The sequence below is a fragment of the Olea europaea genome, unplaced genomic scaffold, assembly GCF_002742605.1.
Source record: "Olea europaea var. sylvestris unplaced genomic scaffold, O_europaea_v1 scaffold1388, whole genome shotgun sequence".
Taxonomy (NCBI): Eukaryota; Viridiplantae; Streptophyta; class Magnoliopsida; order Lamiales; family Oleaceae; genus Olea; species Olea europaea.
In genome coordinates, this window is record NW_019231398.1 from 98,975 (window position 1) to 122,363 (window position 23,389).

Sequence of the window (23,389 nt, forward strand, 5' to 3'; positions counted from 1 at the left end):
GCAAATGTAATCAACCTTGCAGTCTTATTTCACCTTGAAGCACAATCGATTTGGTGTTTTTTCAAGTTTATAAGTAGGTCAAACATCATTTTTATCCACATGTCCATATATACTTGAAAAAGTACCATTCACGGATGTACAAGTTTGGAACCGGTAACACATTGACAGGGTCCAAGATTATATGGGGAATATAGAGAGTTAAAAATCCACCTACAACAGAACAAAAATGAATTCGAGTGCGCTCGTCCATCCTGATGTAAATAAAACATAAGTAAAACCTTTTTTTTCTTGTAAACAAATCACCAGCTCATCTGCTTCAATGCAAACTTATTGGACTATGTTCTGGCTTGAGTACGAATATGGCAGTGATAGCAGTTTCAAGAAATCACAAATCCCAATGCATGCTCTCCGATACACATTCAATCAAATATCGGGAGCTTTGCGAGAGTAGCTTAATACCATCATAAAGTCCTTTGCTGATGAACCAATAGTGGCTGATACTGTCTCCGAAGTAGTAGTTTGAAGCCATATATCAACTAGATTATTCAGTGTCAATGTGGGGACGACCGTTTGTCCCATACATTTGATTTCAACCTACAAAGTGAATGGCGAAAGAATCATCATCCATACTTGTCGCTGATAATATGACTTCTCGCACATTCTAAGTATTATTAAAGACAAATTAAGAAACATGAAGAGTCTGACATGGTAAACCATTGTAGCTCCTCAAGAATGCATGAAGCCATTTCTAATTAATTGGAAGGGATGGAATTGCTTACCTCATCTTCATTAGTAAGATCCAATTTCTTCTTGAGGTACTTCTGGATAAAAGAAACCGGTATGCTCCCATCCCTGTGAAGAATGAAGCAGTTATGAAGGAAGAAAGTATTTCAGTCATAATCTGTATGATGAAAACTTACATTTCTTTCAAATTCATGAACTTTAACATTACAACATTCAGAAGCATCATCAATTCATTTCGACTCATAAAACTCCAAAAATGACACATTGTTGCGATCATATGACTATACTTTCCAGTTGGACCATAAAAAGAGTTGGAGAATTGTATCATATCATGGAAGTCTGGAGAACAGTTACCAGTTATCACAGGTGGAAATTGAAGAAACCAACACAGAGACGGTGTGCACAAAACTCGAAATAACAGTAAAATAACAGATAGAATTTCAGTGGAATTCTCGTCCATTTATAGTAAATGAGCACATTCCTTTCATTTGTGAATGAATAACATTGCCAGCAAGCAAGTTTAATCATTTATGAAGACATAAGTCACTAAATCAAGGCAATTCTTGTGGAGAATAACATCACAAGATCTTCGATTTACGAACATTGATCATTCATTAGCTAAAATGAAATGAAGCAGATAAGAACTTACTTTATCCTCAAGTAGTTGGCAGAAATTTGTGGCAAGTGTGCATCTCCTTCCCTAAAAAAATATATCAAGTAAATCAGAAAATTCCAGAAACAGAGATGACATATACAACAGCATCCAGTCTATTCAAAAGATCTGATCATTTTAGTAGAAGTAAATGCATACTGGTCATCAGACGCCACTAATGAGAACCAAATTGGATTATTTCTTTTTTCACAGGTAGCAGTGGCAGCATTGAGCACATCCTGGTGTGTTATTCTAAGCTCTCCAGAATTACGTGCCTTCTTCTGCTGGATTCTACGTATTTTTTTAGTTTTTTCTGATTCTCCGTGGTCGTGGACTTTGCCATTCTTATCATGTTGAACTTTTGACTTTGTTCCTGCTTCCTTGTTTTTGCTTTTACGGACGAGTCCCTCATTACCATGGAAATGTATAGAATCCGACTTAGCAACAGATCCTTGGGGGGCCAACTGAGAAGATTTACTCCTATTCGCTGCTTCCACCAAACAATTCAAGGGCTTCCAAAGATCAACTTTCCCTTTCAATGCTTCAGAACCTCTCTCTCTCTCTTCATCAGGACTAAGTCGGCTAGATGCCTCAGCAGCATTAGGGTTCTGTACAAGCAACATCAGTAAGCACAAAGAATGGTATTTGAGACGTGCATAAGGTGTAGAGATAACCAGGCGGAATCCTAAAATTAAGGCAGTATATGTAACTGTCAGATATATTTCCCTCACCAGCCTGGTATTCTGGGAAACTTTGTTTAGTCTCTCAGGTGACTTAGAGTTCTCAGGGCAGTCTTCCACTGAATCTTCATCTTTGTCAACAGCTTTCTCTATCGTAAAACTGGAACTTCTTGATGCTTTTCTTGCAATAGATTTCGATCTTCTTCCTGTCATTCCACTGTGTGCTGATACTCTAGGAGCACTAATCGCCAACGAAGAGAGTGATCTCTCCTTTCTCTTTGCAGGTAATTGAACTGGAGTCACCACTTCAGGTGTGTTTACCTTTCTCTTAGAAGAAAATATCTTTGCCCTTACATCTTGCAATTTATGATCAGGCCTAAAATACAAAATTTAATTTTATACTTTTAACACACAAAAAGAGGCGCGCGCACCCTGGGGGGGGGGGGGTATCAACTATCAGATGAAAAGTTCAACATCTAAAATTTCTCTTAGACATGAATACAAAAAATGACCGAAATTGCATCTGCTTGCAAAAAAATTCCCCTATAACAGTATTTATGCATAAGGTCTTTAATACTAACGAAATAGAAGTGAATCTAGACCTTCACTATCTGATATTTTGTTCCCAATAAGCCTAATTAGTTTCTTGATGATATTTTTCTTCTTTATTTTGCAGAACTACAGAACAATCAATATCCTCAAACATTTGAGATTTCAAAAGTTGAGCACAACTAAATTCGTGCGACAAAGATATGAAAGAAAAAGAAACAACGATATTTATGCCATAAGCTTGGCATTGTATCTATAACAAAGATATGAAAGAAAAATGAAACAAAGGAAAAGATGGTGATGAGCTAGTGAGCTCCAGAATCAGAAGGCTTTCCATGTATAAGACAAATGAGTGTTTCAAAGGTGTCCAAAAATGATATCGGGAAATGGAAACTGAATGCACAAACCATCATTGATCTTCAGTTACATAACTTTTTATCAAACATTTTAAGAAAAAGACCTAGCAATTATAAACAGGTGTGTGTGCCGAGAGAGACAGCATTAGAAAAAGTATTTGACCTCAACTTCTCCAATGGAGCGCATCCTAAATTAATATTGCATATTGGACAGCATTCCATTTCCTCATCTGAAAGTTTCTTATATATGCAATTCCTGCAAACTAGATAGTATCCAAAGGCAAAAATATTAGATTCCTCATCAAAAAAATTTAAAAATTATATGGTGAACACATAAAAATTAAATTCCTCGAAGCATTAAAGAGCAAAGGAAGAGAATGTATACACTTGTATCTTTATTTCGCCTCAAACATAATTTATATGATATCAAGCGGGGACGGAGGGATAAACCCTGGTACCAATACTTGTCCATCGCTAGTTCAAATTTTGATTAGAATATTTTCAAGAAAAAAAAAATTCTTTCAGAAAATCGATCAGTTGCTCACGCCACTTACTCAGACTGCAGAAATCAGGTCAATAAAATATCCCACTGAGCATACATAATATCCATAAACACAGAAAAAAGAAAATTCAAACTTATAAAACACGGAAAATTTAAAAAGACCCATAAACATATCTCTGATGCCCGGATCGTTAACGTGCAATCCGGGCAACAATTCAAGCCCCAAACCCAGATGCCACAACACGAAAGACAAAGCAAAATCAGATCACAGACGAACACTGACCATAAACTGGAAATTAATTATTCATGAAATTCAAAGCGAATTATAGAAATTCCAAAGAATTACACAATGACAGGAGTATACTCACATGTGTGAAGACATTCGATAATAGTTGTGGCGTCGTGGAAGAGCTTGCGGCAGAGTGGACATGTCATGCATGGCAAGACTGCCTCTCGCTTCACCTTCACCACTTGATTCGGCATCACAGTAATTCTTCAAACCCACTGAAATCAACAAATCGAAACGGGGAACCAATCTATGAACCCACCACCACCACGTAAATTACGAGGTGCATGCTAGCGCCACCACACGAACATGGCTTTTACGACCATTCCCCAACTTATTAGTTGTATCTGCATTAAAAACATAATCCAAACCCACAAGTATTATCACGAAAGATAAACTAAAAGGCATCAATAATAATTCATATAAGTGGGTGAATACGCTAGATGTGAGAGGGATTATTGTATATGAACCAGCAAATCTGAGAAAGGGGAATTGAAAATGGATGATTTGGGGGAAAAGCGGAAGTGTGATTGGGGTATGGCGTCTCGTTTGATGATTTCTCTGCGAGTAGGGTGGGGTGGAGTGGGGGCTGGGTTTGGGTGTCGAAATCGAGAGAGCGAGAAGAAGAGGAAGAGTGGGGTTGGAGAGGGTTCGTTCTTACAATATAACGAGTTTTATTTTTATTTTTTTTATTTTTTTTTAACATATGATCCATAATAAAATTAAATTAAAAAAAGTTCTAGATAGAGAGCAACGTAACAGGTTGAGGGCTGAGACTATTTAAAAACCATTGACAAAGTTAAAATTTCCAAAGTTATTGGTGTAATTTATATAGATTAGATTTCATTTCGGGCTTCTCTTTTATAATGACAAAATGATAAATGTCTATAGTCTTCTTCTCTTTTATAATGACAAAATGATAAATATCTCTAGTCTTTTTTGACTTTATGTCTCAACTCTGATCAAGATAATTTGTAGGACACTTATGTCTGAGACTCAAACGACAATCGTCTTCTAAGATCTTTAACTCCTTACATTAAATGAAACAAAAAAAGAGTGTGCCTTTGTGATTTGGAATGAAAAATTTTTGGTGAAGGAGGTGGACGAAACTTGTCTTAGTTATTTGGATAGGAAAATATAAAATATGAAATAAGTAGTGTAAAGTTATCTCACTTCTTTTTTCTCACCATGGGTTTGAGAAATAGAAACAACTCCAACATCCTTGCCTTTTTATAGTCTATGATGTGTCATTAACTATGTGGCCATCGCATGGCCAAACTAGGACCTTGTTGAGAAATATTAACCTTAAGTAAACCCCATGTTAAGACCTCGTATGTGTTGTAAAATATGCTTCACGCTGACACCTTGCCTCCCTGGAATTAGTCATGTGGTCACCAAAAGGTTGGGTCATGTTCGAGGATAGATGACCCTAAACCGCTAAACCTTCTCACCATAGGTCCTTGCCTTGTTAACGCAACAGTCACCATGGCAACCCCTTGTGATCCTATTTTCATAGATCGTCTTCCTCATCAACTCTCACAAAAGACCGAGCATATAATTGCCCTAATGGGAAGGACACTCAATAAATTGAATAAGTCAAGGTCAAACACTTAATTGTACATGCAAAAGACACAGAAAGTAAAAGGCATTGCTCTCTCAAGCCTTTTCTAAAAAATCCAGACTCGAACATTGATTGTAATGACCAAACATCTATGTCCAGGCCGTTAATTTATGTATTCTCATTGATTTCTATTGCGTTCTCAAGATTCGATCCCATGATCTTTTCCTTTGGAAGACTTAAGTTGAATTGTGTACCGATTGGACAAGTCATTATAAAAAAATGCACATTTTTTGTAACGATATGACCCATTTATCCAAGTCAGTTAACTTACTACTGTCTGCTATGGAAGAGCCAAGCCCATCTTGTCTCTCATGGATTCTTATCGCGTCCCCAAGATTCGAACCCATGGCATTTCCCTTAACAGAGACTTAAGTTGAATCCTTGTCACAATTGAACGATTCGATCTTTATGTCTAAGTCGTTAACTTACGTACTGTCCGTTTTGAAAAAATCTAGCCCATCTTCTCAAGAATTTCTATCACGCTCCTAGAATTCAAATCCATATTTTTTCCTTTAAGAATGACTTAAGTTGGACAATGGTACCAAATGCGTAAGTTAATAACTTGAGCATAGAGGCTGGATCGTTAAATTGACAATAAACTCAACTATCTGAGGCCTCTTGCATATAATTCAGTGCACTAATCACTAGCCATGCGCAAGGGAGCAGAGGCCGAAGGACGGGGGAGGGGGTGGAAATCGCCCGCCAAAATATTTTAATTTTTTTTCTAAATCTATGTAGAAATTTTGAATATTTTTAGTATATATTTTGTTACGCAACATTTCCCATCCCCCATACCTTAACCACATAAAATTTCTGATTCAACCACTGCAAGGTATGACATGAAAAGTTTTGACCCCACCTTACTTCAAGCTGTAAAAAGGAGACTTCTTCATTCGAAGAGTCCTCACCTTCCATATTAACTTCTTGTTTAATATTACTTTTAAAGTTGTAAATCCTATAAGTTTGTAGATAAAAAGAATATTAGACTAATTTAAATTATAATTTAAACTATTTAAACTATGTTAAAACTGTTACGCCCCTAATTGAATCACTTCGAAAAGTCCACCACCACATCAGGCAAGGTGTGAAATGCTCATCCGAAGTGGTTTCGATGTGACTTCACCAATGGAGATAATCTGCTATCACACTACGAGGCATAGGTAATTCTGCATGACTGATCGAAGCGCCCCAGCCCCTGGATCCGAGGTGAAATGAACCCCGGGTACCTCGGCCTGAGGATCCGCCATCGATTTCAGAATGAGATCTTTGTCAAGATCTTTTCTGCCCCTAAGGTTTAAAGTGATTTGACGTCTCCATGATACTAGTTGATGTGACCTATCAACTTTATGTCAACTTAACTTGGGAGAAGTAACTACCATTCCACTCTATAGACGCGGCTAATTGACGCTTATGAGCAGACGCCTCATACCGTTCAAATAAATACACGTGTCTCACATCCAACGGCTCTCCTCACCTATAAATATCCAAGACTTGGCAAGCGACAAAGGTAATGAAACTCTTCCTATTTTAGCACTCCATAGCAAGCAAATATATATTCTCCTTCCCACTATTTTGCACAACCTTGGTACTATTCCGATCACCTGAGCCTAACTTGACTGTCGGAGTGTATACGCCGCCGCTACCCCCGCTGGTTCCGGTCGTGTGCACCTGACCATGTGTTGATTGTGCGCAGGGAGGAATACGTGAAGTGGCTATCGGTTGGCCACATAGAGGGTCCAATTTTCGAGGTCAACAGATTAGCGCCGTCTGTGGGAAACTTCCCGTTCAAAGCTCTGCATTCTCCACCGGAGAAAACATCGAAAAACTAGCGACTTACCCTGAAAAGGGCACGTTCTTGAAAAAGAACAAAGTCAAGTTATATCCCAAATTCTCATCACCCTTGAAAAAGGAGATAGAATGAGTTCTAGCCATGAAGACGACAACCCCATGAGAGAGGCCTCTGAAGAAGAGGTGCTCCATAACAATGTCACTCACCAGAGACCCCATCACCAGCGTCGCCGAGGTGAAAGAACATCCATGCTCACTAAATGGATGGCTCAAATAGCGGCGGGCATGAGAGACATCACAGCTCAGAATATGGCGATGCATGAACTTCTCATGCAAGCTCAAGGTCAACAAGGCTATCAAATGCCCCAAGGATCTTACCCGGTGCAGGAAGCCCCTGTATCACAGAGAACGCGGAAGTGGGCGGGGAAGCCACATCCTATGTGCAAGGAAGCCAGCCAGCAGAACCACATTTAGGGGACAATTTTCCTCAAGAATATGAGGAACAAAGGTCAGTAAGCGTCTTAGACCGAATAGGGCATGACCGTAGTGACAAGGCCTACTTAGTGCGAAGATCAGTTCGGCAAGACCAGGAACAAGAGTAGGCTCCTCCTCCTAGAAATAGGAGGGATAGAAGGAGCCTAGTTGATTGAGGGAGCCGAGGAGAACCACCTCCACCTCCCCAGGATATTCAAGACGATGAAGGGTCAGATGGGCCCTGTCGATCTTATGAGATCGATGACGATGATGATAACCTCCCTTTTTTAAGGAAGATCCGAAGCTTCCCAATGTCGGCGAACTTCATGCCCCCCTAAGATCCCCAAGTATGAAGGAAAGGAGGACCTGAAGAAGTACCTCACCAAGTACATGACACAAATGAGCCTCAGGGGAGCCTTGCCTGCTTTGAAATGCAGAGTCTTCCACTTAACCCTGGGCGGAGCTGCTAAAGTATGGTATAGTAGACTTCCTCCCTGAGCATTAGGATTTGGCCAGATTTGAAGAAGGCATTCTTAAATCAATGCCTCTCATGCAGGGAAGGAGAGGCCCCAGTGCAACGCCTACAAGATATGAGGCAGGCCCCTGGAGAGACGCTGAAAAGCTATCTTGCCAGGTTTACAGACGAAATCACATACTGCAAATGGGTTACTGACAGGGAAGCCCTTTCAGCTCTGAAAGGCGGCCTCAACATGAACACTTTGTTTTGGAGGGACGTGCGCAGCAAGAATCCTGCTACCTATGACGAACTGGTAAAAATCGTGAGAGTGGAAATCGTCAGTGAGTAAATGATTGATCATCGAAATCGTGTTGTACAGGGACTCCCTCCGCCTCAGAGGCAGGTAGGTCGAGGACCCGCAGCGCACCTCGTCACTCAGCAGTGGACTCAAGCAGGTCATACAATAGCTCCTACCTCCGGACAGGCACTAGCTTTCGCCACATTGAATGCAGTGCCGGTATTAGCATACAAGAATGCTCCTGGCGAAGCAGGACCATCCGGAAGAGCTGATAGTAAGAAGATGAAGAAGAAACTGTCAAATAGGCCCTTGGAAGGGGCAAGATTTTGCACTTTCCACCAACTACGAGTATGACACTAGTGAGTGCCGAGACGCTAATCGATGCCCTAATCGAAGCAATTCATATCCTTCCAACAGGAGCAAATATCCTCGCAGATCCGCATCTCCGAACAGGGGAGAAAGAGGGCATAGAGAGCAATCACCTCGGAGAAGAGAATCAAGGGACCGAGGTCAGTCTAGACAGAGAGATCAGGCCCTATTCTCTGGGAGCCAAGTCATCAGGGAGATGGACACAATCATTGGGGGACCTCACATCGGTGGCAACACCAGGAACGCCCAAAGAAATTACATAAGGGAAGCAAATGACCCACCAATGATTACCTACATTGTCGATGACTCACAAGCGACCAATAAGATGGCCCCGATCACTTTCTCCCAGGAAGATGCAGAAGGAGTTCACCACCCCCATTGTGACACATTGGTTGTAAGAGCTGTAGTGGCTAGAAACGGACTCAAACGCATGCTCGTCGACAATGAAATTTCGGTGAACATACTGTTAGGCTCCACCTTTGACAAAATGGAAATTGAACATGGGTTGATCTCCATGACCGACCGCTATTCGGATTTACTAGAGACAGCATTGTCCTACGAGGGCAGATTACTCTGCCCGTCGAGATGGGTTCAACACCCCTAGTGGCCCAACACTTCATGAAATTCTTAGTGGTAAGCCACAGATCGGCCTATCATGGAGTATTGGGCAGACTCGCTTTAAAAGATCTTTGGGCCGTCATATCAATCCACTACTTGTATATGAAATTCCCAACTGAACGTGGATTTGCTACGGTCTGAGGCGACCAGATGGGCTCCAGAGCATGTTACTTGAACTCTCTGAGAAAGTCGGAACCCCAAACTGTTAACGTGATCATAATTGAAGTTGCCAACGAAGCCAGTATGGACGTGAAAATGCTCAACGCCCCTAAACAAGGGCATACCTCTGAACAGGAGGAAGACATCGACATGGAAGAAGCCCCTGAACAAGGACACCCTCTTGATGAGTTAGATCCCCGGGTAATTGACTCTGAACCAAATGCAACTAGGGTTGGACAAAACTTCCGAACCGAACCCGACGGTTCTTCTCAAGTTAAATACCCGAACGGGTATTTGAATCAGGAACCGACGGGTATGGTTCGGTTCTCGGTTCTAGGCCAAGACCCGAAGAACCGAATCTCCATAAATTTTTTAATTAATTTATTTTAAATAAGTAAAATTATTTTATTTTTTCTAAATAAATTTGTTAACTGGTTAATTTAGTTCAAACCACAAAATATGATTTTTCAATTTCTAATATTCGGTTTAAAATCGACTTAATCAAATTGACCTCAATTTTATCCAAATCTGTTATTCTACTGTAGTGTCATTTCTGCCGGAGAAAATCGAATTAAAACTCTACAACATCTCTCTTAATTATTTTGAGCTCGTTATCTTTCTCTTTCTGTGATTTTAACAATCAAATTTATGAAGAATTCAGTAAAGAGAGACGTGAAACACATAAGATTGAATTACGTTATTTTGTAAGAGCTAATATTAAATATATCATTAATTAAATTAACGTAACTTTGTATATATTAAAAAATTTAATTATAATACAGAACCGAACCGGACCGAACAGAACCGAACCCGAACGGTTCCGTAATTAAATTTGGACCCGACGGTTCCACTTACTAAATACCCGAAAATTTCAGGTCGGTTCGGTTCTCGTTAGAACCGAACCGAATCAGACCATATTCAGCCCTAAATGCAACCCCAATGGAAGAACTAGAGACTTTCTCTGTCAACCTAGAGGACCCTATTCGAGTCTTGCGAATAGGGAAGTCACTGCCCCCTAAAGCAAAAGAGGAGATGATAAGCTTCCTGAAAAGGAACTTGGATGTCTTCACTTGGAAGCATGAGGACATGGTGGGGATAGATCCAAGGATCAGTTGCCACCATCTTAACATCAACTCCTCCTATGCCCCTCATCGGTAGAAAAGACGTACCCTCAACCCAGAAAGGTACGAAGCTCTCAAAGACGAAGTAGGCAAGTTTAGCAGCAATGGTTTCATAAGGGGAGTCATCTACCGGAAGTGGATATCCAACCCGATCCTGGTGAAGAAGCCCAGCAGGAAGTGGAGAGTGTGCGTAGACTTCACCAACTTGAATAAGGCGTGCCCTAAAGACAGCTTCCCACTTCCAAGAATAGACCAACTTATGGATTCCACTGCTGGACATGAACTGTTGAGCTTCATGGATGTATATTCGGGCTACAATCAGATACCCATGTTCCAACCTGACGAGGAAGCTACATCATTCATCACGGACAGAGGACTCTACTGCTACAAAGTCATGCCTTTCGGATCGAAAAATGTCTAAGCCACATATCAGAGATTGGTCAACATGATGTTCGCCGAACTCATTGGCAGAACCATGAAGGTCTACGTGGACGACATGCTAGTCAAAAGCCTCCAGGCAAGCGTACACGTAAGTCACCTCGACCAAACCTTTCAGATACTTAGAAAATATACGATGAAGTTGAATCCCCTCAAGTGCATCTTTGGGGTGGCTTCGGGTCAATTCTTGGGGTATATTGTTAACCAAAGAGGAATTGAAGCCAATCCAGTAAAGATAACGGCCTTGATGGAACTGAGATCACCTCAGAAATCGAAGGAGGTCCAAAGCGTCAATGGTCGATAGCCGCACTCAGTCGCTTCATCTCTAGGGCCACTGATAAGAGCTTACCCTTCTTCAAGGTGCTTAAGCAAGGAAAGAAGTTCTAATGGACTTCTGAGTGCGAAGAAGCCTTCTAGACGCTAAAAAAACACCTCGGAGAGGCGCCCATTTTGTCAAAACTTCAACCAAAGGAGCCTCTGCTGCTATATTTGGTAGTATCGGACGTGGTGGTTAGCGTTGTTCTAGTCAGAGAAGAAAATGAACGACAGTTACCAGTATACTTCGTCAGCAAAGCACTCCTCCCAGCTAAAACACGGTACCCAGACATGGAGAAATTGGCACTTGCCCTCATCACAGCCTCAAGAAAACTGAGGTCATACTTCTAGGCCCACTCGATCGACGTTCTCACCAACTTCCCATTGAAGCAGGTGCTACAGAGAACAAACGCATCAGGATGCCTGCTAAAATGGGCAATCGAGCTCAGCGTGTTCGACATATTGTTCGGACCTCAACATGTCATCAAGGGCCAGACCCTTGCAGATTTTGTGGTTGAGTTTGCCAAAATCCCGAAAATGGAGGCAATAATGGAACCAGCCGAGCCCCAAACCCAAAAACTGTTTGTAAATGGATCCTCAGGAGAGGCAGGCTCCAAGGCAGGAATAGTCTTGGAAAGCCCAAAGGGTTACAAGCAAAATTGCGCAGTAAGGTTCTGCTTCAAAGCCTCGAACAACGCTATCAAATACGAAGCCCTTCTAGCGGGCCTTAGACTGGCAAGAGAAATGCAGATCAGAAGGCTCGTAGCCAGCAGCGATTCTCAGCTGATAGTGAATCAGGTCAGTGGAAACTTTGCGGCCAAAGATAGCGGCATGGTCACATACTTGAAATTGGTTCTGGACCTAGTCCCCCCGATTTGAAAGGTTCGAACTTATTCAAGTCCCATGCCTAGAGAATACACATGCAGACGCCCTTTCAAAGTTGTCCAGCAGCAAGGATTCTGAGTTATTAAAATATGTTCTTATTGAACACTTGTCAAAGCCCTACATTTCTGGGGGAGAAGAGGTACTTTGGATAGAAGGCACCTCATTATGGATGCAACCCATCATCGCCTATCTAAATGATCGGACACTACTTGCTTCCAGAAGTGAGGCAAAGAAGTTGAGGAGAAGGGCTGCCCACTTCGTTATGAAAGAGGATATGCTCTACAAAAGAGGCTTGGCCTCACCACTTCTTAGATGTGTGGGAGGCGAAGAGGCCACATATATACTTAAGGAATTTCATGAGGGAATATGAGGAAATCACTCCGCAGAAGCGGCCCTGGCACACAAGGTTCTCCGTCAAAGCTACTTCTGACCGACCCTGAAAAGGGATGCTTGGTAGTTTGTTTAGAAATGTGACAAGTGCCAGCGCTTCTCAAATATTCAAAGGCAGTCTTCTCAAAACCTCTCTGTGGTAACCAGCCTCTGGCCATTCCCCAAGTGGGGCATCGACTTCATTGGTCCACTCCCTAAAGGAAGTGGAAGTGCGACCTTCGCCATTGACCACTCACCAAGTGGGTCGAGGCTGAACCTCTTACGAAGATTACTGAGGCAAATACTACAAAATTTGTCTGGAAGAATATCATTTGCAGGTTCGGTATTCCCCACTTCTTAGTGTCCGACAATGGGAGACAGTTCGACAACAGGAAAATGCGAGAATTGTGCGATAAACTGGGGATAAAAAAGGATTTCTCAACGCCTCATCACCCACAAGCAAATGGACAAGTTGAGGCAGTAAACAAAACCATCAAGCATACCCTAAAAAGGAAGCTTAACACATCAAAGGGGGCTTGGATCGATGAGCTTCCCCACGTCCTCTGGGCAATCCGAACCACAAGCCGAACTGCAACTGGGGAAACACCATTCTCAATGACCTATGGAGCCGAGACCATGAGCCCGGTCAAGGTCGGGGTCCCATCACACCGCCGAATACACTTCAATGAGATCAGTAACGATGAGGCCTGAGTAAACGAACTCCACCTCCTTGAAGAAATGAGGGATACCTTCCAGGTGAATTTGGCAAAGTATCATAGGAAGATGACCCTCTATTATAACTCCAAGGTCAGAAACCGAACTCTTAGCCTGGGAGACCTCGTCCTCAGGAGGGTCTTCCAATCATCAAAGCCAACCGGGTTAGAAATGTTTAGATCGAACTGGGAGGGTCCTTACCGTATCCGCAGGGAATCCCGACCTGACACTTTCGAAATTGAAGACATGGCAGAGAAAGCACTACCTCATCAATGGAACATTGAACACTTAAGGAAATATTATCAGTGATGAGTTTTTGTTCCGATCCGATCTCGATGTTGACTAATAAGTGTTGTCCCGATCCAATCTTATTTGTAATTTTCTTACTGAGCGCCGAAAATGCGTTAGTAATGGATAATATAACTTTTTTAAGTATTGATACTTCGGTTCTTTGTCACATTGGTTATAAAATTGTTACCTCAGTCCCTCAGTATTATTGCTTAAGTGGTCTGATTTTCTGATTGTTGTTAAGAGGCGCCTGATTATTACTTAAGTGATCCGATCTTCTGATTATTGTTAAGAGACGCTTGATGATTATTTAAATGGTCCTATCTTCTTATTGTTGTTAAGAGGCGCTTAGTCTTAAAAGTTTGTCATTCATATATGCGTAAATAGATCAATACGATAAGAAAGTAGAAGCAATAACACTTGGTAAAAAAAAAATCCATTTCATTCACTTCAAATTTACAAGAGGCCGAAGCCATTACAAAATAAGCCCTACTCTACAGGAGGCTCCTCCCCGCCAGCCTCGGGAGCTACTGGAGTGTCCTCAACAAGCCTATCAGGCCGACCTCCAGTAAGTCCCCCGAACGTTGCCTCTAAAGAAAAAATGTCCAAAGTAGGGTGGACCTTTTTTCAGCCGACCCAATATGTCTTGGGCACTCCAGGAGGCCCAGAAATTTGCAAGTCGTCGTACAGGGGATGTTCCTCGAAGTAGTCAATGAAATTTTGAACAACCACTTCCCCTGTCGACTTCAGTTCCTCCTTCAAGGAGGCAATCTCCTCAGACTGGGTATCCGTCCTCTGCCTTAGCTCAGCTTTCTCTTTATTGAGGCCTCTAAAGCCTCCGTGGCAAGCCAGTGGTGCTCGTTGGCATGATCCACTCTTCGGGTCATGGCAGCCACTTGACACTCCACTTCATAGAGCTCTTTCTTCAACCGCTCTATATCTCCTGTAGCAGTCGCCAGCTGGGCCTTAGACTCCGTCCTCCTTTTCTCTTCGTCCGCAGCCTTGGCCTGGGCCTCCCTCACCTTGTCCCCATATTGCATCGCCTCCTCGAGGCGCTTGGCGAGGTCCTCCCTCTTGGCGCTAAGTAGGGCTGGGCAAATCTCCCGAACCGAACTCGACGGTTCTTGTCAAATTAAATACCCGAACAGGTATCTGAATTGAGAACCAACGGGTACGATCTAGACCCAGAACCGAAGAACCGAATCTTTTTAATTTTTTTATATTGAATAAATTAAATTATTTTAATTTTAATTTTTTTTAAACAAATTAACAATTTCTAAATCCAAATTTTTGGCCAAATAATTTGTTTCATTTCTAATTTTTTAATTTTTGGCCCAATTACCCATTTTATTGTTTCATTTCTTAGCCCAACAAAGATTCAACTCACTAAATAACTCTAAACACCTATACTAAAGTGCATAACGCTGTCTCAACTCTCGCATTTACTCTCACAACCTCGTTGACATTCCAAAATCTATACAATCACCAGCCGACACTGTGACATTCGATCGAAGCTGTGACCTCCGCCGATCGAAGTTTTGACTGTAGCGATCATTTAAACAAGGTAATCTACTAGTTTTTAACATTCCAAAACCATTGAATGTGTTATTAGTTTTATTTATATAATGTTGTTATAAATGTTAAAAAATTGAACAAGGCAAGCCCTAAGGATTGCCTCACTTATTGCCACACACCCTGGCCTAGGGTAGTCGGTCCTCTCGTCAGGCTCGGGTAGGATCAGGTCTACGCTATCCGGTATCCTATATTCTGTCCTAAATCTTTTTAGGTTGGCCTCCTTCAGCTTGGAGGGATAATCCGACGCCCCTCAATGCACAGAGGTGTTTACTGGGCTATCCGGCCTCTTCCAAATATTCTCTCCCCAAGTATCACATCGGTTGCTTCGAAGGAGGTCGCCACAGTGGGCTCGTCCATCCATACTAACTCCAATCCCCTCCCCGAACTAGTACTACCATCGGAAGCCATTTTCAGAAAGGAAATATCTCAAAATAGTTACTAAAACTTACGAGTTTGAATGTTCCCCAGCCGGAAATGGTCAAAAAGTGGTGTGTGGTCATCGGAAAATCAAAGTTCTCGCCAAAAATGCTTGAAGAACGCTGAAAATCGCAAGGAGGTTTGAGAGCAATGGAATTCTCTATTTTCAGAAGAGTAAAAAACTCCAAAAATGTTCAAGTCCGCTTTTTATAAAGCGCTCCAACTAATCTCCACCGTTAAATTCAAATGCAATCAATCTAGGCCATCCGTCGCACCATCAATCTAGGCCGTTGAAATGAAACGCCAGATTTGATCTACGCCTAAGATCTTGTTGTGATCCTCACTCTCACATATAACGCGTCACCTCGGTCACTACCAGCCTTCAACAATAAGTAGCCGCAGCAGCCTTTTAGGGGAATGGGTGCTGCATCCAACTGTCACCATGAAAATACACAGCAGCTGTCAAATCATTTAAGGTCAGACACGCCCGCCTCGAATCGAGCTCCTCATTCAACTTTACAAAGCTTAGACGCAACTGACGCGGTGTCCCATGTGGGTCATCGCCTCGGTCGCTGCGTTCCCTCCTAAACTTTAAAAAGTTTTAGCCATCTCCCAATGCGTCGTCCCCTGTGAGTCAGCGCATCAGTGGCAGATGAGCTCCTTACTCAACTTTACAAAGCTTAGGTGCACCTGACGCGGTCTCCCCTGTGGTTTATCGCCTCGATCACTGCATTCCCTCCTAAACTTTACAAAGTTTTAGCCATCTTCCACGCGTCGTCCCCTGTGGGTCAGCGCACCAGTGGCAGATGAGCTCCTCACTCAACTTTACAAAGTTTAGACGCACCTGACGCGGTGTCCCCTGTGGGTCATCACCTCGGTCGCTGTGTTGGCCATCTCCCCACACATCGTCCAGCTCGTCAGCATCTCGACCTCATGTAAATTTTTTCCCTCACACAGTGACGAAGATTTAGCGCATCTGCCTATGATCAACGCTTCGATGAACATAGAAAATCGACCCTCAAGTTCTCACAAGTCATGGTCCCCATCCCAAGGTGCACATACCCGATTAGGAAGACAAGTCCTCCCATGATATAAATATTCATACTTGGATTTGGGGGACCATTGTTACGCCCTAACTGAACCACTTCAGAAAGTCCACCACCACATCAGGCGAGGTATGGAATGCTCATTGGAAGTGGTTCCGATGTGACTTCACCAATGGAGATGATCTGCTATCACACTACGAGGCATAGGTAATTATGCAGGACTGACCGAAGCGCCCTAGCCCCTGGATCCGAGGCGAAATGAACCCCGGGTACCTCGGCCTGAGGATCCACTGCCGATTTCAGAATGAGATCTTTGTCAAAATCTTTTCTTTTCCTAAGGTTTAACGTGATTTAACGTCTCCATGAGGCTAGTTGATGTGACTTATCAACTTTATGTTAACTCAACTCGGGAGAAGTAACTACCCGCCCACTCTTTAGACGCAGCTGATTGACACCTATGAGCAGACGCCTCATACTGTTCAGATGTATACACGTGTCTCACATCCAACGACTCTCTTCACCTATAAATACCCAAAACTTGGCAAGAGGCAAGGTAATGAAACTTTTCCTATTTTAGCATTCCATAGCAAGCAAATATATATTCTCCTCCCCACTATTTTGCACAACCTTGGTACTATTCCGATCACCTGAGCCTAACTTGACCGTCGGAGTGTATACGGCCGTCGCCACCCCCGCTAGTTCTGGTCGTATGCACCTGACCGTGTGTTGATTGTGCACAGAGAGGAATACGTGTAGTGGCTATCAGTTGGCCACGTAGAGGGTCCAATTTGCGAGATCAACAAAAACTCTACTAAATTCACTACTCACACACTTGACACTCAACTACTTAGCAATTTCTTTTATAAAATAAGGCTCTCTTGCACACATGATTTTATTTATTTATATTTTTTTCAACAATATCAAACACTTGATATGGAAATTTCACATCGATAATCTCCACCTATTATATCTGCTTGATTCTTCCGAGGGATGGGAGAATACAAGTTTCTTTTATCCAGAGGTACCTGAAGAAGATGTTGGATCTTGCAAATGAAGATGAAGTAACTAGTAAGTGATGCCATTCCTTCTGGTTAATTAGCAATGACTTCCAGCTTAGCAAACCTTATATTTCAATGAGTAAATATATTCACATACAATTTTTATTAACTATACCATATTTTAATTATAATGAATATCTCTAAATTTTTCTTATTTCTACATTTATGTTCTCATTTTTAGAATTTTTATCATCAATCGTTTATTAATTTTCACATCTTGTCTATAAAGACGATTTTTATATATAATGTTTTTTGTGAGGCCAAAGAGACGTTTATCTCTCATATTTTAAAATAATTGAAATAAATAATTAATATATAAAATACCATCTTTTCAATGCATATCAATGGAATATTTAGATGAAAATCGTGAATAGAGACAATATATTAATTAATTGAAAGTTAAGAATGAAAATGCCATGGTTGATGACATAAAAGTTAAAGTGAACAGATAGTGGAAACTTTTCTAGTAATTAAAATGTGGTGTATATATATATAAAAATTATTGTGTGAATATAATTACCCTATCTCAATAGCCACTGGCCTGCATGCACAAGGAGCTACAATAACTTACGATATCAGAAACTTTGTTTTCTTCAGGTTTTAGACACCTCCAGTGGGAGGTTTGTACGATAGGCTATTAGCTCATTGGTAGAGTGCGTCCACACAAGGTGTAAGGATTCTTAATTGGTTTGGATTGTGACAGAGCACCGAGCACAGAGGATTCCGAGTTTTCTTCTGTGAGTGTGCGCGTGCGCGTGCTAAAATGTAAACTAGTTTGACAGCTTCCTTCAAGACACGATCAGGGCCGGAGATGAATTGGGAATTACATCGTATTCTTACAACGTGTTCTACATTCTTGAATAGATTGTGCAGAAACTGATCACTAAATTTTGTACAAAAGCATTTTCAAATTTGCAACTACCACGAATTATGAAAAGTACTACAGCCATTAGCAATGGGACCATTGGGCATCTTTGAAACTTACCCTACAGAGCCAAGGGTGTAAGATTCCAATATGGGACAAAACTAGAACTTCAAATTGAGTGGGCTAAAAAAAAGAAAAAAGAAAGGTTCATATAATTTTTCTATGGACTTAGGTTGTCCTGGACTTCCGCACCCTTCGATCTGCCCTAACTTAGACTCCCTAAATCCTTGAATCTATTGCTAGGTCTATGAACACTGCAGTAAAAAGGAAGAAGAAAACATAATAAAATTCATCTTAGAGCAATTTATCGTGAAAAAAAATTAGAGGAGAAACCAAAATATGAATGAACATTATATCTGTCTAGCAGTTAAGTGGCACTTTTAAAAGCAAATCGAGTTGAGATGTCAACGAATCGAGCCATTTTGGCTGGCAAGTTGAAACTCAAGGTTCGGTCTCGGCTCGAGTAAAATTAAGTTGGACTTTTTTTTGGCTCAATCCAAGCAAAAACTTGACAAAAAATTCGAGACTCGACCCGAACTTTGGGTTAAACTGTTCTTTTTTTATTTTATTTTATTTATTATAATAAATAGGAAGCTTTGCTGCCTACTCAGAGGCAGCGTTCTAGGCAGCATATATAGCTGTGCACTTTCGGAAAAGCAAAATTGAAAAGTAACAATTGTAAATTCGATTCCCATCACAGGGGGAAAATGATAGGCCACCGATGCATGAAATTTGGTGAAAAAGTCAGATTACAAATTGCCCGAAAAACGTGTCCAAGTCATAATACGACACAATTACTCTGCATTAATTTTATGAATTAAAGTTCATGCGTCTGAACAACATATTTTCTTTAGCGGACTTGAAACACAATTGCATGTTATGTAATCACGTTTTATTAATATCTATACCGTTAAAAAAAAAAAAAAAAAAAACTTCTAAAAAACAAAAAATTAAATTAATTTATGTTGTGGACTCCGACTTAAACACTATTTGTCACGTGATTGACTTATTTAGTGCTAATAAAATTATTTCATAAAGAAAAATAAAAATAAAAAAACTCTATAAAGGGAACAACATTTATATCAAAGTTAATAGAGCAAATCTTGGTAGGTGAATTCATAAAAATAGATCGAGATCGAGGGAGCCCCCACAACCCCAACAAGTCAACAACCCTTTCCTTATGACTCGTTCATCATTTACGAGTATGAACAATTAGAAGATATAAAAATTCATGTATTCTCAAAATTATTTTCAATTTCACATTTCACGCGATATACGATGTTCATCAACTTTTAAATCATATACTTCATCAACTTGTATCAAAATCTAATTTTTAGTGAAACAAAATTAAGGCTATTGCGCCTCTAGCTTTTGTCGTCTATTAGTGTCGACCCATTAAATTGCTTTAGTCATTAGCGAAGCTAAGTCCCTATTTGATAAACATTATTTGGGAAAAATAGAGTTTTGAATAATGATTTTTCATAGAATGTGTGCTTAAAAAATAGGAAAAGGTTTTGATTTAAGTGCACAATATTTTCATTGTATGAATGTGCAGTTAAAAAAAAGTTAGTAGAAAAAAAGAGTTTGATAATAATGATTGTCAAACAGAAATTAAATCATACTATAAATTATTATTTATTGGGATAATTGCAGCAACGATTCCAAACTTTTCGATTTAACGACGATAGAAGCCCATTGGACAGATTCTATCCACTATTCAATTAGTCAACCTAAAAACAAGAAACTTGACTCAACTTGACAAATTAAATGAAGGATAAAATAGTATATTTACAATTTATATACTAAAACAATAAAATAATTAATCAAAACAAATAATACTTTTCATCTTCTCCAAACTTCTCCACCCACTCATATCCCCTCCTAAAACTATGCCCCCCTTTGAATCTTATTACATTAAAATTCCATTAGATTCCATTTTTTTCTCTCCTATTTTCAATCACACAATTTTTCATAAAATAATATTACACGTAAATCGAAAAATTTTCATTTTTTTTCAACCACGCATTTTTCAAAAAAAATATTATTTCACTCATTCTCATTTCTAGAAATTGGGGACCAAACAGGAGCTAAAATTCAAGGAACCCAATCACCGCCACCACTCGTAGCCTATTTCATCTTCTTCAACATATCCCCCACCAATCATCACCTTTCCCATCCATCTTAAACATCTAAGGGCATGTTCTCTTTGTTGTTTTCATACCATTTTCAATTTTTAATTTTTGTACGCGGAAAAAAATTACAAAGAAAACGCAAAACAACATTTTAATCGTTTTGGCTATTTTTAGTAGAAATCAAGCCAAAACTTCAAAATGCGAAAAACGCGATGATTTCGCAAATAACAGGATAGCTCAGTTTGCTGAGTCACGAATTTTCATAAGATCAAGAGTTCAATTCTGTTTCACCGCAATTTAGTACAAAGAAATCTTATTTTTATATGCACAGTACAAGAAATTTCAATTAAATTTCACGCTTTTTATTATCAATAGCTGGATAGCTCAGTTGGTAGAGACTTGGATTTTGAGATGGTCATGAGTTCGATTCCACCAACCTACTTTCAATACAAAGCTTTTTTTTATTTTTATTTTTATTTTTTTTAATTCACAATATAAAAATCTTTCAAATATATAGGTAGGCGATCGAGATTCGAACCTTGGTCACCAGCATGGACTTTTAATGCCTTAACCACTATGTCAACTGCTTTTGCTTTGTTGTATAAGTAAATAAACTATATATATATATTGAATAATTGCTTTTACAATTTTTCAAAATTAAAAAGTAAACGGGTTTTTTAATTTTTTTTTTTGAAAAACAATTTTTCAAAATGACAAAAGGAACGCTTTTCCAACAATTTTAAAATGGACACTCAAAACACAAAATCCAAAATAAATTCAAAACTTAAAACTAAAATTTGAAACACAAAGAGAACAACCCCTAAAATTGTAAATGAACTTCAATCTTCTATTTCACACATGTATGCACAATATGCGACAAGCACTAAATGAGAAAGGAAGTAAAAACTCACCCTTTGAACCTGATTGCGTAACCACCGCTACCAACAATTTGATATTTCTCCCATGTATTGTCGCCCTGCCAGAAAATTTTACATAACCAAAACCCATTACTATATATATGTTTCAATATACACTAAATACAACACAACTGTAGTGATATATGTACTAACAGAGAGTAAAAGAGACACATATTTGATGTTTCAAATTGATGCAGACCGAAGCCACTGAGCTGATCACCTGAGAGATGATCGGAGCTGAAAAGAGCTGCAAAATCCTTTTTCATAATTCCACCAACGGCTTTGGCCAAACCCGCTGCCAGATTCTCTTTAGTAGCCTTGGAAATCACTGTTATCTTGGAAAAATTGGGCATAGCAATTGTGTTTATGGGAGGATGCAGAGAAATGTTCCCTGTGATTTAGTACGTGGAGATCTAGGCAACCCACTAAACATGCTAAAGCTACTGGCGGTGTGCGAATTCTTCCATTAATTTTGACTGGATTTCTTATTGTTGGTTTTAGGAAAGGGTGGGGTGAAGAGGTTTGGAGAAGATGAACAACAATTTTTTTTTTTGGTTAATTATTTCATTGTTTTGGTATAGAAATTGTAAATTTACTATTTATCCCTCGTTGAATTTGTGAAGTTGAGTCAAACAACTTATTTGGGTTGACTAAGTGCTTGTTTGATAGGAATTTTGATAATTGATTTTTTGATCATTAAAGATAAAGTGGATTCTACTTATAAGAGAAGAATTTAAAAATGACGGTTGTAATAGTCAAATAACGGTAAAAAAAAATTGATTTTAATTGACTTTTTAGCTGTACCAAACAATCTCTAACAGAATAGTGAGTGAAATCTGTCCAATAGGCTCCGACTTGTTAAAGTGAAAGGTGTGGGATTGTGACCGCAAAAATAAAAGGTTAAAATAAAGTATGCAGAAAATTGAAAAGTTTGGGACCAGTGCTGCAATTATCCCAAACGGATAAGATATGACCCAATGATAGTGGAATCATCGTACTTTAAATTTTCCATTCATCACGTCACACCAAAATTTCATGCATAATTGCCTCGTTACTAACGCTCCTCAAATCTCCAAGCAAAAGTACATTAATTGATTGGGAAAAAATAAGAGAGCATTTTTTAAAATATCCAATTTTAAGGGTTTGAGTTGAAAAGTGTCAAATTATTTGAATTTAGTGTCAATTTGTCTATTATGCCCTTAATGAAAAACTGGAACAATTTAATGTCGTTCTCGACATTTGATTTTTTTTCAATTTGTCACGAATTTCGAGAAGTATTTTTCATGAGAATCTACATTAAAATAATTTTTCTCGACACTTCATATGTCATTCTCGACATTTGAACACTGTTTCATTTGTTTAGAATGACATTTCATTTTGAATATGACATTTCTCTACATTTGAAATATAGTTCTCGACATTTCTGAGTCAATGAAAAACATAGCATTTATTGTGATTTGACATGTATGGTTTTGAAATAAATATAGCAGGTTATGTGTCAAAATTTTATTGGTCAATAACAATTTTGCAAAAATGTCCATTTTTTTCTTAGAGTGTATTTGACTGGCATGAAAAATATCACATAGAAAAGAAAATATTTTCTATTTTTTGTGGAAAATAAAAATCATCTCTACCT

At 39.7% G+C, this 23,389-nt stretch overlaps 1 protein-coding gene across 2 annotated transcripts; it reads right to left on the reverse strand.

Moving 5' to 3' along the window:
• Nucleotides 1-135: 135 nt before the first annotated feature.
• On the reverse strand, nucleotides 136-22,285 carry LOC111375545 (E3 ubiquitin protein ligase DRIP2-like). Of its 2 annotated transcripts, none has more exons than XM_022998384.1 (9): nucleotides 21,974-22,285; nucleotides 21,748-21,812; nucleotides 3,852-4,116; nucleotides 3,145-3,244; nucleotides 2,128-2,452; nucleotides 1,556-2,004; nucleotides 1,394-1,444; nucleotides 780-852; nucleotides 136-594 (listed from the first exon to the last, which is right to left on the reverse strand). In XM_022998384.1, exons 3-9 carry the CDS (start codon nucleotides 3,964-3,966, stop codon nucleotides 424-426), a joined length of 1,284 nt encoding a protein of 427 aa, XP_022854152.1. In that variant the 5' UTR covers nucleotides 3,967-4,116; nucleotides 21,748-21,812; nucleotides 21,974-22,285; the 3' UTR covers nucleotides 136-423. The 2 variants fall into 2 exon arrangements, with proteins under 2 accessions (XP_022854152.1, XP_022854151.1); XM_022998383.1 differs by having other exon boundaries at nucleotides 21,907-22,285.
• Nucleotides 22,286-23,389: the final 1,104 nt, after the last annotated feature.